Below are 25,943 nucleotides of genomic sequence, written 5' to 3'. Positions count from 1 at the left end.
AGGCGGATGTTCTCACCATTATGCGACCGAGCTTGGTGAATGTTACATACAAAGGCTATATAATAATCTGCACCATATCATCAGTAGTATTGTATCCTCACTAAAAATATTGCAATTCTCCAATATTTAATCACTACCATTACACCCTCAAGTAAAACAAAAGAACAAGTGCTGTTCATTCAAAACTTGGGAACTGTTTAACCTGAAGTAGTCAGGTTAAACAAACTATATCTTCAAGCTGAAATTGCATTATGAACACTCATCACAAGTTAAAAGTTCTGCTTGTGTACTCCATGCATTGAAGCATGACCGGGCGGTTGCGTGAACAACACACAGGAAGACCAAAGCAGATCAACAGCCCAACGATTCCTGAGATTTCCTGCGACAAACTCCATCAAAGCACCCTTACAGCTTTTGAGGTTGTACCCCTACAGCTACACGGTCAACCCTAGCAATGCCTAGAATTCATTTGATCGACAAAAGGCAAGTCAATGTCAAAGACGATGAAAAATCGGAGTTTATGCACTTCACCCCTCCATGGTCACATGTATTGTAGTTAATCCAACCAAGTTTCTCCAGCCCACTACACAAGTGGGATGAAGAAGAGTAATCGGGGCAACCGAGCGAGCAACACAATCAATGGCAGCACCGAACACAGTTTGATTACAATGCTGGGAGAGCACATCGTCCATCTGGACGTGCTGGATGAGATGCATGCAGCATCCATTCCCATTAAGTACCATGATGTCCATTGGCACTTTGGGGGGGGAAGTTAGAAATTGCATTTTTGATTTTGCAAGCTCTTTTTGCACAAGGATGCACAATGCACAAAATAAATTTAGAAGCAGGAGACTTCTTTGGCCATCACACACATGTTGATATGTATATATGTGCAGGATGACGGTCGAGAATTATAATTTTTCGCAGCTTTGTCACAATGATTTTTTTTCGCCCATTAATAGCAAATGCAAAGTATGTATCTATGCTTCAATATCCTGTCTGTTTTCAACAAAAACACTGGTTACCTGCACCACCGAGGGTGGACGGAGGTTATGTTTTCACCCGTCTGTTTGTGTGTTTAAGAGCAGGATATCTCAAAACGTTATGGACGGATTCGGACAAAATTTGGTGGATAGACTGGGTGTGTGACAAGGACGAATCGATTCGATTTTGGTGAAGATCAGGATGGGGATCCGATAATTTTTAAGTGATTCTTCACCATTGAGAGATCGGGTAAAACCGATATATAGCACGATATCTCAAAAAGTTGTGGACTGATTCGGGTGAAACCTGGTGAACGAGTTCAGTAGGTGACAAGAACAATCCGATTAGATTTTGGTTCACATCCAGATCCGGCCTATCAGTGGGCTTTAAAACATAAACTGTTCAGCTTGGCGGAGGAATGTGTTCTTCCGAGTGCCGTTCTAGTTTAAAGTGCAGCAATCATAATTATAGCCACAAATTGCCAAATTTGACCCTTTCAGCTTTTTACTGTCAGTACTCTAAGTTGTCAATGTAGCTTATTGCAACAAAAACTTTTCAGCTTACAAACAATGTTTTTGAATAAAAACTTTCAGCAGCAGGACCACAGCCTGAGGGGCAGCCTGTTTACACCTGGTCTAGTAGGCTGAAGCTCAAAACACAACAAAGTTTTCATAACCAACTTTTGATGCCTTGGCTTTTTCATGCCTGGCTTGTCAACCCAAACCAAGAAGCAAATCTCCATTTCATATTTTCTCAAAAACATTGCTAAGCAAATATGTTTGCAAGTCATTATTTCACTTTACCTAAAACCAAAATGTTCCACGAAAACTCAGCGTGTGTACACACAAGCCAATCAATTCACAATGTCTCCGCTTATTTGAAGACTCACCTTGTTGGAAGCCATCTCACTGACTGAACGATGTGTTTGGATTGTCTCCAGCTGGTCCAAACACCAGTCCAGCTCTTCCAAAGTCTCCAATGCGAGTTTCTGATATCCATCATCTGCATAAGAAAAGCAGGTAGAGGGAAAACAAGGTGGTGCCGACGTGATATTGAAGGAGAGCAATATCGTCAAAATGAGTGAAACAGTACTTGACCAATGCCATTGTTGGGACATAAAGACTCATGAAGCACGAACGGGTTGTTCATCGAGACATCACATTACTCCCAAACACTCAACATAGTTCAATCTTACTCTGCATGCTGCTTTCTGTGAGCGAATATGTAACACGGTAGCAAAATTATTCATTGGTTATTATAGTTCCAACTTGAGAAAAACAGCACAAGGTCATTTATTGGTGGGAGAACGCGGGAGCTGTACACAACGTGCTCGGGAAAGAGTCGGCTATTTTCTCATGCCAACATGAAAGTGTTTGCCTGGATGTGCAAACATGAGAATCGTGCCAGCTGCGCCAGTATTGGTATGCAGTGTACATGGCAAGGCACTTAACAGCTAATGTCTGTTTTGAGCTGAACTGAATGGTCAATTCTTTATGCTACAAAAATAAACAAACAAGCAATCAAGCCAGATTCTGCATCGAAAAGTTTGTAGTCAATCAAATTAAAAAAAAGAAAGGTAAACAAAGTGAGCAAACATCAAGTGCACTACCTTTCCCCATGGTGCGCGAGTGGACAGGCGCCGCAGTTAATGCAAGACAATCCATACAGCCACACATGGCACAAGCTTTGTGAAGTTGCTCAGCTCAACTCCGTCACCAGGATGTTGGACTGCTGCCTTTCCACGGTCTGGTTGACATATTACTGTACCACCCATTCAGTGACGGAAGCAAGCGACGTCATGAAAGGGGGTAAACCAGACCAATGTGTGGATGGACGGGAAACTCGCAAAGACTGGCTTGGAGCTTACATAGTGAGATGTGGAGCCTTGCCAGGGAATTTGGCAAGAGCGATTCCAGGCACTACAAATTCCACACCAACCTTTGCTACGCCGAATGCTGAATTACCAAGAAACTGTTGCACAGTGGCTTACGCCCAACTTCCAAGAGCAATCATACTTTGTAATGTTCCAATGTTTATGCAACATTGAGGCAGGCTTTTAAAAAGAGAAGTGAACATGACATAATGTTGTCCATAGCAGCAGTGAAACTGGAAATCCAAATCAAAAGGCTTGATATGTAAATTTTATTTTATTTTGAGGATTGGAAACTCATAGGAAACACACAAAAGGAACAGAGAATTGTGCGAAGCAGACAGCCTGCTTAGAAAATTAAAAAAATAAGGGGGAAAGAAGTAAAGGTTGCCTTCATCTTCAAAATTACCGTCAGATCAACACTCCCAGCCAGCGAAGCTTCATATATATTTCCATGTGTTTGTGTGTTTGTTCGTGCATTTGTACGGTATTCTTTCACGGTCAAACCTTAGCACCAAGCTGCCCCAAATTTTGGGAGTAGGGACTACAGAATCTGGGCCAGGTTTAAAGCTACCAGATGTTGGCCTTGACACCTATTTTGAGGCCACCAAAGGTCACAACATCATGTATTTTGGGACGTGGGGTCAAGTAGTGCTGACGCCGGCCTGCAGGCAAAAGGTAACCACCATGAAGCCAATAACTCCAAAGCTTTCCAATGTTCAATACGTCCCAAAACCACCGACGGGAAAAGCTCACCCAGCCGGGCAGGGCCACATATTCCGCCTAACCCTGTGCCCCCCTCTGCCCCTGGTAGCTCCTGCTAGTAACAAAGACAGCTAGAAAGCAATTGAGAATGCAAAGCCCATCCGCCTCCGCTTTGTACTCTAAACTTTTGTACTCAAAAAATTTCTGTCAGTCAGACTTGTGGTTGCTGAGAAAAAAACAAAAAGTTTTTTTAAAAAAAGCCCCCCCCCCCAAAAAAAGGTCAAAAAAGGATCGAAGAATAATGATAACTAACCAAAATCCCGTCACAGACGGATTCCGTTCCATGAACCCAATATGACAACCAGTGGTGACTCTTGTAAGAGCCGGATCCCAGTCGATGTACTCCATGGCCTTACCTGATGAGGTCTACAAAACGTCCTTGTACACGACATTTTTGGTGTGCACTACTCCTTGTGAAGAAGTCCCCTGATTTGTGCACGTGTCTACTTTGACGTACAAACACCGTGTCAAAACTTCTCAGGTCACAGTACCGAGAAAAACGTGACACGATCACTTGGAGGAGCACAAAATTTGTCCTTCCGTATTAATATATAGATACAAAGTTTCTTGTTACATTTTTTGTGTCAAATTCACATTCTGAGGTAGTCAGCACGTGCAGAAGAGGGTTTTACATTGCAGACGCTATTTTTGAGGAGTGGAATTACACCTCCAGGGGTGCAAATTAACATTTTTATCCACCGGCCAGCAGGGCCGGTGACTTGAAAAAGTTACCGGCCCAGCAGAATTTCTACCGGCCTGATAAAATACAGACAAAAGTCACAAATTTGATATCAAACACTTTTAATATACTCACATGAGTGAGTTTGATGAGTGAGGCTGGTTGGATGAGTGAGCTTGATAAGTGAGGTTGGTTGGATGAATGAGTTTAACGGAGGAGGTTTGCAGAATGAGTGAGTTTGATGGAGGTTGGGTGGATGAGTGAGTTGGATGGATGGATGAATGAGTTTGATGAGTGGGGTGGGGGTGGGGGGATGATGAAGGGAGGAGGAGGTTGTGGGTGAAGGGGGGACCTTTTTGTGTGGGTGATGGGGGCAGGAGGGGTTGTGAGTAGTGCTGGGGGGGGGGATTTTTGTGGGTGATAGGGTGGTAGTGGCTGATGGACGATGGGGGGGGGGGTTGTGGGTGATGGACAATGGTGGGGGTACTACTCGTCCACCCAACATCACATATAAACTCACTCATCCACCTAACCTCACCCATCAAACTCACTCATTCACCCAAATTCACTCATTTAACCAACCTGGGCATAGTGTTGGGCACCGATAACCAAAAAGTTAACTTCGATAACGATAATCCGATCACCCCAATTTTTAAGTCCGATAACGATAATCCTGTAATTATAATACAAAGTTATCGGAAGTTAACGATAATCCGAAAACGATAACGACTTTTTTTAACAAGGATTCAAAAAAACAAGGAAAAACCTTCAAAACCCATAGAAAAGGCTTATTTATGTTAAACCCAAAAATAAAATAAGCATTTTGCGTCTTTTTCGAGTCTATGAGTCGTGTCACTCACACACACACACACACACACACACACACACACACACACACACACACACACACACACACACACACACACACACACACACACACACCACGTTTAACCGGACGGAGTCCAACATGCACTGGGAGGTTAACGGGACAGATCAAGGACACAATGTGAATCCAACAAACAAATTAATGTCCATTTCTTACCGAAAGAGCAACGGGAACAGGTCCGGGGACGCTGCGCACACAAACAGGAAGGCACCGTTAATTCAAACACACCGAGAACAGTTACAAACATGATGCGACGGTATCTCCACGCCTCAACACTCATGTCCGATTGTCCGTCGCTCTGCCAAAGGTTAGACCGTCCTTGTGTTTGAATTAACCGATCTGTACGTTTCCCAACCTTGACCGAACCCAGAACCTGCAGAGCCGAGCAGCCGCATGGCTGAGGAAGTCGCCAATGCAAGGCTTCTTCTTCTTCTTCTTCTTCTTCTTCTTCTTCTTCTTCTTCTTCTTCTTCCTCCATTTTCTTCTTCCATTTTCTTCTTCTTCCATTTTCTTCTTCTTCCATTTTCTTCTTCTTCCATTTTCTTCACGAGGCGGCCTGATTCAGCATTATCTTGTGAAACAAGTAATCTATAATCATGTACATTTTTCTCCACATTGATAATTAGTTTGGCGAAATGCAACCCGGAAACGATTAAAATGTAATCGGACAAAAAATTAACGGACATTATCAGACTAAAAATCCGAGTTATCGGAAGTTAACTGGTCCGATAACGACAAATAGAAGTTAACTTCCGATAATAGTAAGATTAAAAAAGTTAACTTCGATAATTATCTGTTATCGGATTATTGCTTTTGTGCCCAACACTGCAACCTGGGCATGAGAAAATGTGCCCGAACCGCGCCAAACCGTCAAATCTCGTGCAATCTCGCGGGATTTGGAACGAGATGAAAACAGACAAAATGGCCGCCGCACAATTACCGGTGATTTCTACGGATTTTTTGCGAACAGTAGTTCAAGTTGAGAAAACTAGTAGAGAAGCTAGTACAAATTGTACAAAATAACAGGAATCACCGGTGATTCGCCAGCCGGGCAGGGAAGGCAGTATTCTGCACCCGCCCAGCACAAAAGTTAGGCACCATTGGCGACCTGGCGGCCGTTAATTTGCATGCCTGACCTCCAGGCCCCCCTAACAAACGGACGCCAACGTTGTCAGACGGGATGAAAACCCGTCATTCTTGTTCCAAAAACAGCTAAAATTGATGAAAAAGCGGCCGAAATTGAAACCAACACAGTAATTACGGTCGCAATAGCATATATAATGGAAACCAACACGTTTATTCTACACACAAGAACGGTCGTGACGGAAACAAGAACGGACAATCCCGAAATAAATTGGTGGGGAACGGAAGCAAGATTGGTTATTTCCGTCGCGAAACGTCCGAGAGCGAAACAAAAGCGGTTCATTCCGGTTACTGGAGTGCGAGCAAGATGGCGGATAAAGTAGAACGACCTGTTACGGTATGTAAATTTTTAGTGCTTGTTCCTCGAACATAAATGTAATATAGATAATATATAGTGGGTTGTACCTGATGTAGTTTTAACAATTTATTAAACCGAATTTTGTTGTGATGATAATGTTTGGTTTGCCTGTATTTCGAGCCCCCGAGTGAAGGATCGCGAGTTGAGTATGCCCAGTTCAACATAAGGGATCGTGTATGGGATCTTTTTACAGTTTTTACTTCATATTAACTTTGTTATTTTGTTGGAATTTGCAATTTATTATTACTATCAAATTTTACCTCTTGCAAATAGACGATCAATCGTCACTGATCGCTGCAGCATGGGGGCACGAATTTCACGAAATGTCAGCCACACATTAAGTCAAGAGGGCGCATTGATCGCTGCTTGTATAATATCCCGTACCACAAACAGGTTTTCATTAACAGACATGATATATTCAAGGCAGACTACGTTAAAGTTAACTTACCATAACTTCAAGAACTTTTCAAGCCGCCATGTTTTCCACGTTCTGGTAACCGGAATTAATCGCTTTCGCTTCGGTCTCCGCCATTTCGCGACGGAAATAACCGATGTTGCTTCCATTCCCCACCGTTCTATTTCGGGATTGACCGTTCTTGTTTCCGTCACGACCGTTCTTGCGTGTAGAATAAACATGTTGGTTTCCATTATATCTGCTATTGAGACCATAATTACTGTGTTGGTTTCAATTTCGGCCCCTTTGTCATTAATTTTAGCTGTTTTTGTAACAAGAATGATGGGTTTTCTTTCCGTTTGACAACGTTGGCGTCCGTTTGTTAGGGGGGCCTGACCTCTCAGCGGTGACGGTCTGTTGACGACATACGTAATGATGTCAGCGAATGACCGATGATGTCATGACGTCCTAACGCCTCTCAGTGGTGACGTCACACGTCGCCATGTAAGCGAATGTAAAACGAAAAGTGTTTATTCTGCTTCAGAGTTGAAAGTTGACTATTGCCACGATGTGCGATGCACTCTTACAGGTAGGAAGTTTCTTTCAGTCCAGGTCACAGTACCGAGAAAAACGTGACGCGACCGCTAGGAGAAGCACAAGATTGGTCCTTCAGTATTAATGTATAGACTAGCCGAAACCCCGTCACAGAAGACGGATTCCTTTCATTCAACCATCATCACCAGCTCACCTATACTCGAGGGACATGGACTGGACAGGGCGTGCTTGCCCCCGCCTACTCATCCCCCGCCCCTGCCCCATCCCCCCCCCACCTTCAATTTGCTTACCCCCGCCCAAAAATTTAATTACCCAGGCCCCACCTCCGCCTCTTCACTTCCCGCACACACACACACTGGTCTCTTGATTCCCCGCCCCACTTGCCCCCGGGCCCCCGCCCCCTGTCCACCCCTCACATTCAACCCTGCTTAATTCACCCCAGCCCCCACCCACTCATCTCCCGCTTTCAATTTGCTTACCCCCGCCCAAAAATTTGCTTACCTTGCCCCCCCCGCCTCTTCACTCCCTGCCCCCGTCTCAACGAAAAGTGTTTATTCTGCTTCAGAGTTGAAAGTTGACTATTGCCACAATGTGCGATGCACTCTTACAGGTACGAAGTTTCTTTCAGTCGAGGTCACAGTACTGAGAAAAACGTGACGTGACCGCTAGGAGCACAAAATTGGCCCTTCAGTATTAATATATAGAAGATGATGATAATAATAATACTTTAACAAAATTATTAATTTGTCTTCTCCATATTCTTAAAGTAAAGCTTTGTTGAAAATTTGATAACAAAACCTCAAATAGTAAAAAAAATTACGGCCTGGATACACACACACACACACACACACACACACACACACACACACACACACACACACACACACACACACACACACACACACACACACACACACACACACACACACACACACACCTACCCCATATTCCACTGCGCAAGGGACGTGCTAATAACCACCAACCTATTGCTTGACCACTGCTTTCCTAAATACCAACACAACTACTACCCATTCCAATCTCTTGCAACATTGACACAATGTATTATATCAACTGAAAGACCTTTTTTGGAATGAAGAAGGGCTAAACGCTTGAAAGTACCTCACTTCCCAGTTCCCAAGGTGGTGAAAATACCTTTATCGACCTTCAGTTGATAAAGCCATGATTAGATTTGTCCATGAAAGCAGACTGACACGAAGAACAGTATTCCATAATACATCTCACAAGCTTTACCTTGAAAACGTATTTGGTCAGTATATCTGGATAGACCTCCTCTAAACCACCTTCGATTTTCCCTTTTCCAGTGACCATTGCAAACCGGTTGCTGGTCAAACTCAAATTTTGCTGGCTTAACGGTTTGCATATGAAATCTATGTTCAAGGCAGAGCAAGGTACAGACCTGGATACACACACAGAAGATAGAAGACGATAGAAGGCAGCCTGCAGACAGTGAGGCAGTGGGAGAAGATGTGGATGCAAAACGAGAATGAATGTAGAGGGGATAGAGGGGGGGGGAGGAAAATAGCAGTCTGTAACGAGATGAGGAGGGCTAATGGGGTCTATAAAAGACCCTGGGTAAAGGTTGAAGATTATACCACCTAGTCTGTCTTCACCAAACTCGGTGGTGTCATGGTTCGAGTGGCCGTTCTGAGTCAGGGAGGTTGGCGGTTCAAAATTTTAAAATGTTAAGTGCTGTTTCCTTGCTTGACACTCAATATTTAAAAGGATAGAGCACAGACAATCCCCATAGGTTGGCATCCATGGGGAGGAGGAAATTCCTCCTTGGAAAATGCCTCGTTGAGTGTGGTGAAAAAGGCTGGTACCCAGAGTTCCCTGGAAAGCGACAGCACTTCCGCCAAGCTCAGTGGCTGAGTTTGTTTCATCTAACAGTGCTGCGTTTTCTCGTCTAACAGTCCTGTCTCTTGTTTCCATCTGTATGTTCACGTGTATCAAGGTGTGTGTGTGTGTGTGTGTGTGTGTGTGTGTGTGTGTGTGTGTGTGTGTGTGTGTGTGTGTGTGTGTGTGTGTGTGTGTGTGTGTGTGTGTGTGTGTGTGTGTGTGTGTGTGTGTGTGTGTGTGTGTGTCAGCTCCACGATGAGGCTTGGATACTGAAAAAAGAAAAAAGACTTCTGGTCGGGATAGAGAGGGATGATTTGAATCCAGAGGCTTTCGAGTTAAAACTGACTGAAGACATTAAACCTTTTCTTGAGAAGCGGCTATGATGTCATTTCACATAAAGGGAAACATTTGAGAGGAAGCACACATCAGACACAGACTTAATGAGGTGCCACCAACAATCAATTAGATAAGTTTGAGAGTTTGGCATGAATGTTTGCCGGATGTTTTCTGGCTCACCTGAGGATGGACACAATTTTTAGTGAACCTCACAAAATGACAAGGCTGTCCTCAGTCTGAAGGAGAAAGCAAGCTCCTTGATTGCCACTGGGTTATACCAAAGGATTCAGTTTACAATATTCTCGAGTATGGACATGATAGCTGCAAACACAAGATGGAATATAAACGTCTGCATGAGAGAGCAGTCTTAAATTAAAGCTTTCCCAGACAGAGTCAATGCCTGATTCAGAAAATATGGAAGACAAATCCTTTTGTGAGATGGCAGCTTGCAGTTCTTGACAGTTAGTCTGAGTGAATAATCAGATTCTGCGGTGCTGCAAAAGCTCTGTAACAACTGCCGGATGAGGTTTGTGTTTTTTACAAGAATATGTTCAGAGGAGCTAAGGTGGAGGAGTCACAGTGCAGAGGTTGGATGAAAAGTTGGTCAATGTCAGATTTAGGAGGGACATACTATTCTCAGAGATCTGTGTTGGGATGTTCACAGATTGGATCAGGCCCATTGGAAATGCAGAAGGCTGCCAACCAACAGAGGATCATCAAGGATATATACAGGGGAGAGGAGGGGAGGGGAGAGATAAAATGGTGGGACGTGAAGGGCTTGAAGGAAGCAAAAAATAACACCAGTTGATAACTATCGACCAAACAAACGAAAAATGTATGTATGTGTGTGTATGTATAATTGTATGTATGTGTGTGTATGTATGTGTGTGTGCATATGTGTGTGTGTGTGTGTGTGTGTGTGTGTGTGTGTGTGTGTGTGTGTGTGTGTGTGTGTGTGTGTGTGTGTGTGTGTGTGTGTGTGTGTGTGCGCGCGCGCGCGCGCACGCGCGTATCTGAAAATCATATGAAAAACAGGGCTGGCCCAATCTCCTTTGCTTACGTGTTGGTAATACCCGTAGCATCAGGTCACCCCCTCCTCTGTGAACGGGGAGGGGGGGCAGGGGGTGAGGTGGAGTCGACTTGCGAATGTTCCCAGAAGGAGCGGGTGTTTCTCGTATTCATAAACATAAATGTGGTGGCAATTGAATTTTGTTCACTGAGCAGTTTGAACCATTGTGATGGAAGAATAAAGTTTCAAATCCGTAGTAAAAGAAAGAATGACAATGTCAGACCTTCAATCAAGAGATGTGGATACTTCCATGACATGTGGGGATGGGGGGTTGGGGGGGGGAGAGGAGGGGGAATATAATCAAAATATCCAGATATCTTGATTGAAGAAATGACCTTTTGGTTTTTGTTGTTAATAGAGTGGACACAACCTGAACATAAAATACAAATTATGACTTAAAAACTGCCTTTGGAGAAGGAGGACAACTATTAGAATTATCAAAGAACCAGTCCTTACGGACAGGATATTTCCCCCAGAATTCTGGATGGGTTAGAATTTCCCCATAATTAGCGTATTTTAGTATGACTTGTAGCTCCCATTGGGAGCGGTGCTATGTCATACATATTTACACAAGTATAATTCTATAATTTGGGTCCCCCACCTCCTACCACCATAAACCGCCCAGGACTATAAAAAAAAAATTTTTACCACTGAAAACCTTCCCAGACACTCCGAGTAAAACCACGAGCCAATCTGTTAGCAGTTCAGTCGTGCAGAGATCAAACACACAAACAGATACTCGTCAAATAATACATGATTATTGAACAAGTTTACAAACAAAACACATCATGATGTTGGTGCAGATAATGCCTAGCCACATCACATTCATCTCCTCACCCTCCAAATCCTTAAACCCGACATCATTGCGACCTGGTTCCTGGCCCTGCAACAGTGAAGGGATGATATCTTAGCCAAAGGGAGAGGCCAGACTTGACAAACTGGATTCCTGGATCGACGCAAGCAAAGGAGTTGTTTTTCCAGTTCGTTTTTGGGAACGTGCAAGACAGAACAAAAACTACAACCACAATCAAACCAATGGAAAAGCTTAATGTGAGCTAATGATTCTTTTTCCCAGTACAAGAAGTTATAGCTATAGATATACTTAGAAGTATACCATTTTTATCTTGCAAGGCTTTCTACCAATTACCTTAAACTTCTTAGAATACCATTAACTTATCATGGCACGTCTTGGAACTAAATATTTTGCACAGTTGACATTAAGCAGTGAAATGTTTTATGCTCTTTGTTTGATAGGTTATCGGAAATGGTGTCAACTTCCTCTTGCTACTGTGTGCATTGGCCTAAAAATTTTCCCTCCTAATTACTTGTAATGTTGACCATCACCTTTTTTTCCTCTTTTGATGCAGGAAATGATTGCTGCTCATCTTCCAGATATTTTGTCAGATGAAAACGGCACACACGGATGAAATATATCACAGAATCGATAAGCGTTGGGATTCATACATGACTAATTCTGTCCACCATGTTCTGGTACCCATTTGAGAGAGATGCCACCAGTCGTTAGATCAATAAATAAATAAAAAGTTCTTCGTTTATGGATCCACAAAATAATGCAGTGCTCAAGGTAATGCTAAATTAGCCAATGGTCAAACAGGATGCTAAACCAATGGTTAGTTCTGAAGAGCTGTATTTATATGAGGTAATCATGTTCAATTCACACATAAATAACCTCTTGCACTCTCCTTCGAGCTAGATGGCCATATGTGCAGCACTCGTTTGCAAAATGGCTTTTGGGCTGAATTTGCACTGAATGCTACAGCCATAAGTACAACGAACAAAAGCAACACCAATTAAAACTGGTAAAAAAACCAGTAATCCCGGGCTTCAAGGCGTGCAAAAGCCATGCATCCGATCATATGACTTCAATTTACACCGACTCTACAATGGGGTCTCGCTACGGTGTCCCTATTGTTATATCAATGAAGGATTGTAAAGCTGATAGCAATACATGATAAAGAAAGAAATTTCAAATTGGACAAATCGAGGCTGATCAAATTTTCAAGTCGCGAAAAAAAGTTCAATAACTACACATTTGCTTATTAATGTAAATGGCGAAGTTGTAGGACGTTAAATGATCTTCCAGAATCTGCAGTCACTATAGCTCTATCTTCTTTAGGTTTCATTTTACGACATGTCAAAAATGGGTGATTTTAAACTTTGGCGGGCTCTGGGGCCTCACTGGGATCAAATACAAACGTAGTATAAGCATATTTGGAGTCCCCTATTTATGAGCTATCTAAATCTGTCATTAAATATTTTCAACTCTCATTGCATATTTGGCATATTTTATGAGACGAATCGGCATCATTTTAAATCATATAAATTAAATAACGATTTTGAACAAAATAACAACTTAACATTCCCATGGAACATCGGACATGTGTGCAAAAGCTTGAGGCCGTTGGGTTAACTATTCTGGAGAACAAGATGTTTTTAGGTTTTAGAGAAAATCCAATATGGCCGCCAAACCACGTAACCTACGTCATCAAAATTTTCAAAGTATAAACTTCACGTGGAGACTTATTTCTTGGTTAAGTTTCATTGCATTTCGTCCAAGCGTCGTTTTCATTTTATAACATTTCAAAAATGGGTGATTTTAAACTTTGGCGGGCTCTGGAGCCTCACTGGGGTCAAACACAGACATAGTATAAACATATTGGGAGTCCCCTGTTTATGTCCTATCTAAATCTGTCATTAAATTTTTTCAACTCTAATTTGCATATTTAATGAGGAGAATCGGCATCATTTTAATCATATAAATTACGTAACGATTTCGACCAAATTAACAACTTAACATTCCCATGGAACATTGCAAATGTGTGCAAAAGTTTGAGGCTGTTGTGTTATCCGTTCTGGAGAAAATGTTTTTAGGTTTAGGAGAAAATCCAATATGGCCGCCACACCACGTGACCTACGTCATCAAATGTTTCATAGTATAAACTTCAGGTGGAGAGTTATTACATTGTTAAGTTTCGTTGAATTTCATCCAACAGTTTTCCCTCCAGATCCACCACAAAATCGGTCAGTAGGACATAAAACGTCTTTAATCTATTTATAATTCCAGCAATCTCTGTGTGTGTCTGTGACCGCTGTTTCTCGACAACCCCTGGTCCGATCTAATTGAAACTTGCCAGGTATATTGCTGGGGACCTGAGGATGTGCCTTTTCAAGGTTTGATATTAATCGGACAAGTGCTTCCCAAGTTATGGCCATTTATTTACCAAACCAATGAGAAGACACGTTGTTGCGTGGGCGTGGCCGATGGGGAAGGGAAGCTCAGCCGCGTTCGCCATTACGGATTACAACGTACGGACTTCCGGATCCATTACGGGTTACAACGTACGGACTTCCGGATCCATTACGGGTTACAACGTACGGACTTCCGGATAATGATGACTTCGTGTATTCTAATAATTTCTCGATTTCTTATGCGCATTTATAGATAAACACAATGCCCCAAGTTATGATCGTTTTCATATAAGACGGTGTATAAATTTCGGTTACATCAGAGTGCTGGTATATTCCGAACCAGGAAGTAAATTTTTTTTCTCTTCTCTTTTTGTTTTTCCTTGCCACGACATTGCGAAAAGGTAAAATACGTTGGTGCTAATTGATTAATTGGGTATTAAAACTAAATTGCGAATAATCGTAACTGCGAATAATATTCGAACTTCCGGGCCACGCACGTACGGGCACTCGAGAGCGAAGAAACGGCTTGCGTGGTTGTTGTTTGTTGCTCGCGGTTTGAATATATCTTTTATTTATTATTATTATTTTTTTACGGGCACGTACTAGTAATAATAATTATACTAACAAATTCAATAGGGATTCAGCCATGCTTGAAGCCCTAATGAAGTATAAGCCCCGCCTTTATATTACCATTTCTTGGAACTCTTACAGAAATATGGAATGTTTACTTTGCAATTACATTATCCACTCAAGGACTTAAATGTTGCAAGTTGTCAAAGCTTGCCGACAAATATGATGATAGTGGAAACGATACGTTTTAAGAACTTGAACAGGAATTAAATAAAATAAAAACCTTGAGGGACATCAAGCATGTGGACTCATGTGTGTCAATGCCCTCCGAGCGCACGATTCACGGGACATGGACTCGACGAATCTTCCACGTTCTGGTCGTGCCATCAGCACACTTCATTTCCCCGATAACAGCCACTGTCATTTCCAACTTCCCCACTAAAGGTTGCAGACAGAGTTCTGCACATGTATCAAATAACTTCTCAGAAAAGGAAGTACGTATCACGTAAACACGTTTTGCAATTTGAATATATTCTTTGAAACAAAAAGTGAACACGTACTGTAAGTAGTCATTCCAGACATGACACTGCGATGTGTAAAATATAAAATAAAATAAGAGAGGAGGTGAAAAATAAGTATCCACCATTTTCAAATTTGAGGATCCTTTTGTCAGTGAAAATGCCAAATCAGCCATTTACATATTACATCAATAAAAGTAATTGGCAAAATTTACCAACTCCCTACCCCCACCATATCACATCTCTCCAATATGCATAGTGCGAACTGTTGTAATTATAAACTGTTGAATGAAAGTGTCATTTGGACACTGCAGTCCTCTGCTCATTAAAAAAGAAATTCCAATCCTTTTGAAGCAGTTATGAAACAAGCAAAATTTAAAAACATTGTCCTATTTTGTTTTAAGCTATCACATAGCTAATCTGCAAACAAAACAAAATATGTGAAACCAAGAAGGAGCAATCAGTGTACGCAGACCCTCGCCAGGACTTGTTTGGTGTGGTGTATTTTGTGTGGCGAATAAATTGAAGGATGTACTATATTAAAAGGTCATCGATTGCAAATTAAAGGTCCAAATTGTCTGGTTACCCTCGCTTGAGGAGAGGGTATTGTATTTGGGTCCGTTTGTTTATCCGCACAGAACATCAGTGTTTTTCTCCAATAACCACTTGTCAGATTGAAACGAAATATTCACCATAGGAGCGACGACTCAAGTATGTTTTATTGATAATTATGACATCGTAGGTCACACGGTGTGGCAGCCAAGTTGGAAAAACAGAAAACTTTGGACCTCTGTATCTCTGAAACTGCACCAAGGGAAAAAAATTGAAACTTGGCACATGGCAAGTACGCCTCATAGGGAAAAAGTGTGATTTTAAAAAATTTAATGATGGGTGCCTTTGTTATGACATCATAATTGCAAATGTAGAACACTACATCCGATCAGTATGAAAAAGTTTGAGGGTTATCTAGGGATAAATGGGTTCACAGAAAGCATTTGATCACATCATCGGTCACATGATTTGGCAGCAATTTATTTTTTTTTAATGTTTTTTTTTAAAGACCTTCAAAAATCTTTTTCTCTCAAATGGCCAAACAGATCAAGGTGAAGCTTTACACATATGACTGCCTATCCATGAGGAACAAAAGGTTCACACACATGATGTCATAGGTCACATGGTTTGGCAGCCATATTGGATTTACCCTAAAACCTATAAAATAAATCTTCACCAGAATAGCTGGACAGATCGAGGGGAAACTTGACACAGGTCAGGTCAGGTATGGGAGCATGTGCCAGAACAGCGCGTCGCTGGGTCCACTTTCCGTCGGTACTCCAGGGGCCTCCGTCTGGCCATCCCCCAGGCAGATGCCAGGCCCATCCCCATCTCCTTGAGATGGTGGTCAACCTGCTGCAACCATGAGGCACGTGGTTGGCCCACAGGCCTCCTCCACTCATGAGACTCCCTCGCTGAGAGAATCTGGTGAGCAGGATCAGCATCAGGAAAACGAGCCACATGTCCATACAGCCGCAACTGACACTCACGGACTATGCAGGTAACAAATCTCATCCGAGTCTCTGTCAGCAACCGCTCGTTGGACACAAAATCCGACCAGCGATAGCCAAGGATTCTCCGAAGACACCTGGTACCAAAGGAATTAAGTCTCCGTCTCAGATCCTTGGTCAGAGTCCAAGTCTTGCACCCATAGAGCAAGACTGGAAGTACCAAGGACCTGAAGACTCAGACTTTTATCCTCCTGCACAGGTACCAACAGCGCCAATTCCCATGATCCAGTGAATCCACGATTCTCCAGGCCCGACGCAGACATATATTGTCCTCTGTCTCACAGCCAGCAGATACATGAATATCACTGCCAATGTAAATTAATCTCTCCGTGACCTGAATATCTTCAACACAAGCAGGTACACACAAGATAGCGGCATCAAAGATGTCATTGAAAGCCTGGATCTTCGTTTTGACACAGGAATCCCATAATCCCAGTGGCTCCGACTCCTCATTCAGCACCTCGAGGGCCACCAAAAGGATATCCTGTATCCACAAAGATGACTGCATCATCTGCGAAATCAAGGTCAGAGATCTTGACATTCCCAAATAATGCACTGCAGCTTGATCTCTCTGACATCCTCCCGAGAATCCAGTCCATACAAGTGCTGAAAAGTGTGGGGGCCAGTACACACCCCTGATGAACTAAGGTAACAATTGCAAATAAGTCGGAGATGGTACCACCACATCTCACAGTACTCTCAGTATCAGAGTATAGTTCAGACATCAGATTGATCAGTTTTAGTGGCACCCCATGAAGACCAAGAATCCTCCAGAGTGCATCTCGATTCACTGAATTGAATACTTTGCAGAGATCAAGATAGGCTGCAAGCAGCTCCTGCTGAAACTCTCATCTGTGTTGAGTGAGGACCTGAAGGGCAAGGATACGGTCAATCGTTGAACTCTTTGGTGTAAAGCCTGACTACTCTGGGTGCTGGTGCTCAAGCAGATGGTGACAAACCCTATCAATAATTTTCCGAGCATCGACCTTGCTCGACACTAAGAGCAGCCTCACCCCTCAGTAGTTGTTGCAGTTCTGGCGATCACCCTTCCCTTTCCATAGAGGGACAACAAGGCCCTCTCCCAGTCAGTTGGGATGATGCCTGTGTTCCAGGTGGAGCACAGAACTGCATGCAATGACATGGGTACAGAATTTCCACCAGCCTTGAGAAGTTCAGCATGGATGCCACAGATCCCAGGAACTTCCATTTCAACCAGTTCACCGCAGCCTGTTTCCACAAACGAAGGTGGATCAAAGTTGAATGGAGGGTCAGCAACAGGGATTGTAACACCCCTGATGTCCAACTCAACAGCTGGTTGATCAGCCTGTTACAGCCGCTCAAAGTAAATGGCCCAGCAGGCCTTCACTTCCGACTCCACTGTGAAGAGCCCACCACCTTCATCTCAAACTGCAGTATACCAAGGGATGGGCTTGGAGGAATGCAATGCGCAAATTCCCCTGTAAGCAGAACGAGAATCACTTGACCACAGTTGATGCTCTACCCCCTCACAGATTTCTCGCACATGGGCTTCCTTGTCTCCCCTCTGCACACATACAGTTTTACACCTCATCTCCCTGAACAGCTCAGCTCTGCCATTAAGCCTGGCCTTAGGAGAAAAAAATTCTTCTTCACCCTACTGTGAGTTCCAAGACATCCACAGGCAAACTTCAAGAGTGGTGGTCTTGAAGGCACTCCACAACTCTTCAATATTCCACAAAGCACCCAGACCCCCCCCCCCAAATCCCCACTCAGCCCATTCACAAACTCATTCTCAAGCTTGCGAACATCCAGCATCCAGCCTCGACTGGGATGGTACCATACTCCAAGATATAAGCTGCAGCTTCAGAGTTGCTACAAGCCTGAGGTCGGTTATTGAGGAACTGAGCACTCCGGTAGACTGCTGTTCTGGATTATCCTTCATCGACCATTCACGAGCACACGGTCAATCTCCTTTGCCACACTACTAGCATTAGAATACCAAGTCTTGTGATGAGCCTGTGAGTGCTGAAACCATGAAATAGCCACCCAAAGTCCATGACTTCTTGCAGTCAAGGAACTTAGTGCTATTCTGCTTCACAGTTCCAGACCCATGTGGACCAACACATGCCTCATAACCAACCCTATCAGATCCCGTTGATGCACTGACATCCCCAAGACTAGAACTCAGATGACAACAGAGACAGGTGATCATCCTCTCTTAGGGATAGGACATTACAGGCACCCACCCAAAGGGACTGCCTCAGGTTAACCCAAGGCCGCCGCCGTGTGGTGGACGACACCTCAGCATCACCCTGAGACACACTACTGCAATCCAACCCGGGTAGTTTACCCCATGTTTTTCCTCCTATCATCAAAAGAGTAGGGGTCCCGAAGGTTTGCCCCAATCCGTCATCTGGTGAGCTGCAATGTGAAGGGCAGCTGCACTGGAGATACTCACATGGAGTGGGTTTTCAGTTTTTATGTGTTTTGTGGAGTGAAGGGTTTTATGGTGGCTGGAATGCAAATCCTGCCACCAACTTCTTTAAAAATGTCACCCAACTGCAGGACGTCTGTAGACACAGTTGGGCATAAGAAATGGATGGCTGTTGGCTTGCAAGGAGCTCCTCTGCCCTTTGAAGAGCTCCTTGTGAGCCAATGGCCGTCCATTTCTAGTGCCCAACTGTGTCTGTGGGTGATCTAGTGGTGATGCGGAATACATGTTTTAAATTTCAACCTGATCGGATGCATGGTTTGGCAGTTAGAATTATATTTTTTTTTTAATTTTTTTTTTAATTTTAATAAGGCTCACTTGGCTGTACCTGGATGGGTTTGAGGGTAGAGCAGCAGCAGCTGAAACCCACATCAAATTCAGGATCCTCCTGATGACTTCATCTTTGCTTTTTGCTTGTTTGGGCTCTTTCTGATCACTCCAATGCAGGACTGTACTTATTTGGTCTTCCATCTGATTTGAATTGAATATATTTTAATCCCATTCTGAATTCAATTGAATAATAATAAACATCATGTGTCAGGGTCAGGTGTCCAATCAAAGTGGGGTTGCATCAAAACGGGACGTCTTGGTCATCACTGCTAGCAGTTATAAAGTGACAGTTCGAGTTATGTCTCTCATTAATTACCTAACACACCAGTACATAAAATACACCACACAAAACAAGTCCTAACAAAGGTCAACAATCTCTGATTGCTCTTTTTCTTGTTGTAAATGTGTGAAGGTCAAATGGTCTGAAAAGGTCGAAATGGGTCTTAAGTCAAAATTGTCAAAAATATCTGAAGGGTCTTACAAGGTTGATGGTATTTAAAGGGTGTAATTTAAGTTCTGAAGGGGGTGGGCCGATTGGCTGAAGGGGGTCTAAAGGGTCCAAAAACGTACAGTACCAGTCAAAAGTTTGGACACACCTTCTCATTCAAGGGTTTTTCTTTATTTTTACTATTTTCTACATTGTAGAATAATAGTGAAGACATCAAAACTATGAAATAACACATGGAAGTATGTAGTAACCAAAAAAGTGTTATACAAATCAAAGTATTGTTATGGACTTCCTAAAAATGCATGTCCAGGATAGACCCATCCCCATGTCTGGTGGGATTCCAACTTTGACGTAAAGAGAAAAAAGAAAACATCCCATAAGAGAGGGAATCTATTCTTGAACCTTCTCAACGCATCAGACGCATTCATGCATGTGAGATCGTCGTTAGCCCAACGGAGGCTCACCCACCTCTTTCCATCGACGTTTGACACCCCATTCAGCAGCTCTGTGGATGCTAACTCGCTCTTTTTCATATTAGGCTGAACATTGAGGTGATAGTTGTTGTTGACATTTTATGAGCGCTTCACGTTTTCACTCGGTAATTCTGGCAAATGGTTGCTTCATGTCGTTCGTCCAGCGCCGCAAACGTGAGTGACATCGTAGGCCATGAATGATCGCGAGACGGGCGGTTTGTCACGTGAAACGATGCGCCAATCGGCAAGGTGGATTTGGCTGAATCCTGTTCGAGGCTCCGCCCAGACGGGCCACCTATAAAAAGGACGAATGAACCGTTTTTGTCAGTCATTTGGCGATAGCTGGTTGCGGTTCTTACAGCTCTGAGAGTTTTGCGACAGTTTGTGTCAGTTGGTGACAGCTGGGCGACGGCTATTTTCAGCTCGTCAGTTCCAGTCAGATGGTTGGTGAGCTGGCGACAGTTGAGTTTGTGACAGCTGGGTGACGGCTATTTTCAGTTCCAGTCAGTTCAAGTCAGACGGTTGCTCCAGTCAGTTCCAGTCAGACGGTTGCTCCGGTCAGTTCCAGTCAGACGGTTGCTCCGGTCAGTTCCAGTCAGACGGTTGCTCCGGTCAGTTCCAGTCAGACGGTTGATCCAGTCAGTTCCAGTCAGACGGTTGATCCAGTCAGTTCCAGTCAGACGGTTGCTCCAGTCAGTTCCAGTCAGACAGTTGATCCAGTCAGTTTCAGTCAGACGGTTGGTGAGCTGGCGACAGTCGAGTTGGTGACGGCCTTGCAGCCTTACAGCTTCTCACAGCTCCTGACAGCTGTCCGTTGGTTGTGGCTCCTGGTGGCTCCTGACGGCGGGTGATGCTCGGACCGTTAATGCTGGTTATACTCGAGACCTGCTCTTGGCGGACATGATTATTGGCGTCCCTGGTTCCTGGAGGTGACGACGTGACGTCGATTGGTGTTCAAGCCTGTTTGCGAGTGGGTGCACGGCAAGGTAGGACGCTGGCAATGGAACAAGGCACACTCACACATTTTGGGACATTTTACTTGACGCACGATAACTTCTACTTGGTGAGCAAGACTGGATCTTCCCCCTGAATGATCTGCTGGGTACCCTTGTCTCATGTTTAAAAAGGGTACTGGTCTCCTTCAGTGGTGTTTTTTTTGCAGCAATTTGACCATGAAGGCCTGATTCACACAGTCCCCTCTGAACAGTTGATGTTTAGATGTGTCTGTTACTTGAACTCTGTTAAACATTTATTTGGGCTGCAACCTGAGGTGCAGTTAATTGGCGATTTCTGAAGCTGGTAACTCTAAAAAACTTATCCTCTGTAGTAGAGGTAACTCTTGGTCTTCCTTTCCTGTGGCAGTCCTCATGAGGGCCAGTTTCATCAGAGCACTTGATGGTTTTTGCGACTGCACTTAAAGAAACTTTCAAAGTTCTTGAAATTTTCTGGAGTGACTGACCTTCATGTCTTAAAGTAATGATGGACTGTCATTTCTCTTTGCTTAGTTGAGTTGTTCTTGCCATAATATGGACTACTACAGTACAGACAAAATAAGGGTCTTCTACCAAATAGGGCTATTTACTGCAGACCAACCCTAGCTTGTCACAACACAACCGATTGGCTCAAACACATTAAAAAGGAAAGAAATTCCACAAATTAACTTTAAACAAGGCACACCTGTTAATGGAAAAGCATTCCAGGTGACTACCTCATGAATCTGGTTGAGAGAATGCCAAGAGTGTGCATTGCTGTCATCAAGGCAAAGGGTGGCTACTTTGAAGAATCTAAAATATAAAATATATTTTGATTTGTTTAACACTTTTTTGGTAACTACATAATTCCGTATGTGTTATTTCAAAGTTTTGATGTCTTCACTATTATTCTACAATGTAGAAAATAGTAAAAATATAGAAAAACCCTTGAATGAGTAGGTGTGTCCAAACTTTTGACTGGTACTGCATAAAAAGTGTCTAAAGGTCAAAGAGGTCTGCAGTGTACTAAAAGGTCTGAAAGGTGTGAAGGTCTGAAGGGTAGAAAGGAGTCTAAGGGTCTTTGGGGGTTCTAAAGGGTCTAAGAGGATCCAAAAGGTTTAAGGGTGGATCCAAAAGGTTTACGGGTCAATGGGTTCTACAGGGTCTGAGGATCTTAAGTGTCTTAGGGGTCTAAAAGGCCTTGGGGTTTTAAAGTGTCTTCGGGGTCTTAACCCGAATTGAACTGGGTGATTTTGAGCTTTCCCTTACTGAGGGGAGGGGGTGGGGGGAGGTTCCCAGCTCCTCCCCCCCCTCAGATCTCGGCATCGATGGTCCGATGAACTTGAAAATTTGTACATGCATAGATAATCATGTAATGAACGTGGTGGCACAATATTTTTTATAATATGTACATTTGTCTTATTAGTTATGTAATATGCTAATTTTATGCACTTTTCACAGAAACCTACAATTCATGACATTGGAGACATGAGATTGCATGGGAAATGCACAATATCAAATAATTAGGTTTCTCAAGTTGAAAATCATGTTTACTTATTATTTTGGGTGAATGTTTCAATTTGCACAAGTTATGAATATGCAAGTGATGTTTATTCATGAATTTGACATTTCTAAACATATAACAGGCAAAAACTTGAGATGGAGAAAGAGAGGAAAAGTCATGAGGAAAATTTGAAATCCACAGCAGTTGCGAAAAAATGTCGAGGGGGTGGGGGGGTGGGGTCCCAGCCCCACCAAGTGCAGTTAAGAGTTGAAGGGTCTTAGGGGTTGAAAGGGTGTTTGGGGTTTAAAGGGTTTTCAGGGTCTTAAAGGGTCTTAGGGGTCTTAAGGGCTATTAAGAGTCATCAGGGTCTTAAAGGGTGTTTGGATTATAAAGGATCTTAGGGGTATTAAAGGGTCTTCTGATTTGAAAAGAACTTAGTGGTCTTAAATAGTCTTAGGGTATCAAAGGGTCTAATGGGGTCTCAGGGGATTTAAGGGTCTAGAGGGTTTTAGGGATCAAAAACGTTTTAGGGGTCTTCATGGTCCTTATGGGTCTTGGGATTGTAAAGGGTCTGAAAGGTTTTAGAGGTCTTACAAGTACACGAAACAAACAAGACGACGTCATGCAGAGCATGATAATTGCAAAATCCATAAAACAAATTTGACCTCAAAAGTAATTGGTGGTTCAATTCAGTGACCTGATTTGCAAATCCTCTTCAAATTTCAAGTCAATGGGATGAAAATTGAGGATTTTAGAAATACCACCTTAGTTGTTGACCTTGGGCCTATGTTGACCTTTTGACCTCAAAAATAATAGGCTTCTTTCTTATGACAAACTCTACCATATGGTGACGTTTCGTGAAGATCGGTTTAAAATTGTGACCTGTAGGCGACAAACTGGCAGACAGACAAACAGAACAACAAAATCAACTGACCAATATACTTGAAAAATCTTCGATTTTGCAAGTAGCAAACGGGCCAAAATGCAATGCCCTCTCCTCTGGTGAAGGTAATGATTAAAGGAAATAATTGAGGAAAATATACCAATGAAAAAAAAGTGTGACATGCCTCACACTGGCCTTTATGCCAGCTTGCATGATTGTTGTAAATAGAGCTCCTTATAAAAACGAATGTCAGGAGCAATGCTGTGAGAGAACAATCTCTACAGGTAGAGAAGTTGTCTTTGAAAATAGTTCAGTCCAGGCATGGAACAACCATCTGGACTTGGAAGTAGACCCTACCCCCCCCCAAACTCCCCACAACCATCCGCATTTTGTTCTGCAAAAGAATAATATCAGCCGCAAAACACTTTCTTGGAAGCTGCTATGGTTTGTGTCCCCCGCCCCCAACAACCTCAATTTTCTCTTGAAAAGTCAATAATCCATCAGCCAAATATTCCATTTACGGTAATGCCCAAAGCCATAATGTTCAGTAAAACATACCGACAGCAAATACAACAGTGATGCAGAACAACAGACGTAAAGGAAAAATGCATTCTTAACAGCGGCTTCCTTTCCCAATGCTATTTCAGTCTTTAAAATTTCAAATCCCCCCCAAAAAAATTAATGCCAAAAATGAGCCAAATGGAAATGGATATTTTTATTTTCTGTTTGCCAAAAGCTCTACGCTACTTATAAGAGGGTGGTTGATAAAGTTATACAAACAAGATACTCATAATAGTCACATGCCAATGTTTTTTTTTTAGAGAGACAGTACTTGCTTCTCGGGGTACAAGATTCATGTGAGTTACTCAGACTTACTGAATAGTTCAGAGGTGGAGTACTTGTCCATGAGCTGTGTATCCTAGATACTTGTCAAAATTGTTTCGCAGGGAAGGAGTTGTATCAATGTGTGCATAGTTCTTCAGTGGAACATAAAGCCAGGTGTCTCTTCTGCTAGCATTAGTTGGTGAAAATCCCAAGGTGTGATTGATTCGCAAACAGTGAGTTATCACTGGCACTCTAGCCTGGCACAGTTGAAAGCCAAGCTTGACCAGTTGGTTCGTCAAATAATTCGGGCAATTTACTTCCTTCAGTGAACCCACAAGGACGTGTAAACGATTGTAGATCGATTGTGGTTGTGGTAGTAGTAGTAGTAGTAGTAGTAGTAGTAGTAGTAGTAGTAGTAGTAGTAGTAGTAGTAGTACTAGTAGTAGTACTAGTAGTGCGTCCATCCTTCCCTCCTTCCCTCCGTCCATGTGACTATATCTCTATTATTTACATACTATTGGAAAGTACCTTTCGACGCTTTAGACTGCTGAAACCCTTTTAGACCTTTAAAAGACCCAAAAGACCCCAAAGATCCTGAAGACCCAAAAGTCCCCAAAGCCACAAAAATCACTGAAGACCCAAAAATACCCTGAGGACCAAAGCAACCCTCCGAAGACGCAAAATACCCCGAAGACCTAAAAGACCCAGAAGACGCCAAATACACTGAAGACCCAAAAGTCCACGAGGACCCAAAAGTCACCGAAGACCCAAAATACCCTGAACACCCAAAAGTCCACAAGGACTCAAAAGTCACCGAAGACCCACAAAAATGCTGAAGACCCCAAATACCAGAAACACCCCAAAAGACCATGAACACCTGAGGACCCAAAAGACTTTGAAGACTCAAAAGACCCTTTAGACCCCTTAGACTTTAGTAACATTTTGACAATATAAATTTAACAACAAAAAATAAACCATCTTGTCAAAAGGTGACCACGTGTGACTTCTTTAAGGTCACACTGAGGTGAACAGAGCTGCTATCCACCAGGAGCGACTCCTTGAGGAATATCTGCCTACGAGAGATTCCGATGAGAATCGTTCTACAGAGTAACCATGAAAAATATGCTTTTGCCTCATAACGTCACCAAATGACGTCATAATGTCTCAAGCTTGACATATCTAGAAAGCACTCATCGAGGTGTTCAATTTGAGGTACTACACGATATGGTTCCTAAAACTTGAAAATTTGACCTTGGGGTCAAATATGTTTGACCCGAGGTGCT

The 25,943-nt window shown here is 43.0% G+C and overlaps 1 protein-coding gene across 23 annotated transcripts in view; it reads right to left on the bottom strand.

The window, feature by feature from the left end:
* The window catches only part of LOC147032852 (3',5'-cyclic-AMP phosphodiesterase 4C-like), a 638,164-nt gene that overhangs the window by 15,022 nt on the left and 597,199 nt on the right, over window positions 1-25,943 (bottom strand). For 22 of the 23 annotated variants that reach the window (XM_085870771.1, XM_085870781.1, XM_085870769.1 and 19 more), the window contains one exon: window positions 1,874-1,986. In XM_085870771.1, coding sequence (XP_085726897.1) covers window positions 1,874-1,986 — 113 coding nt within the window. Of the gene's footprint in view, window positions 1-1,873; window positions 1,987-2,593; window positions 2,753-25,943 lie in introns of those variants that run through there. The other variant, XM_085870782.1, reaches the window with a different exon arrangement.

Source organism: Eptatretus burgeri, chromosome 2, assembly GCF_056783735.1.
Source record: "Eptatretus burgeri isolate ZD-2024b chromosome 2, Ebu_testis_v1, whole genome shotgun sequence".
NCBI lineage: Eukaryota > Metazoa > Chordata > Myxini > Myxiniformes > Myxinidae > Eptatretus > Eptatretus burgeri.
The sequence above is the reverse complement of the archived record's forward strand: the minus strand, read 5'-3'. Positions and strand labels throughout refer to the sequence as shown.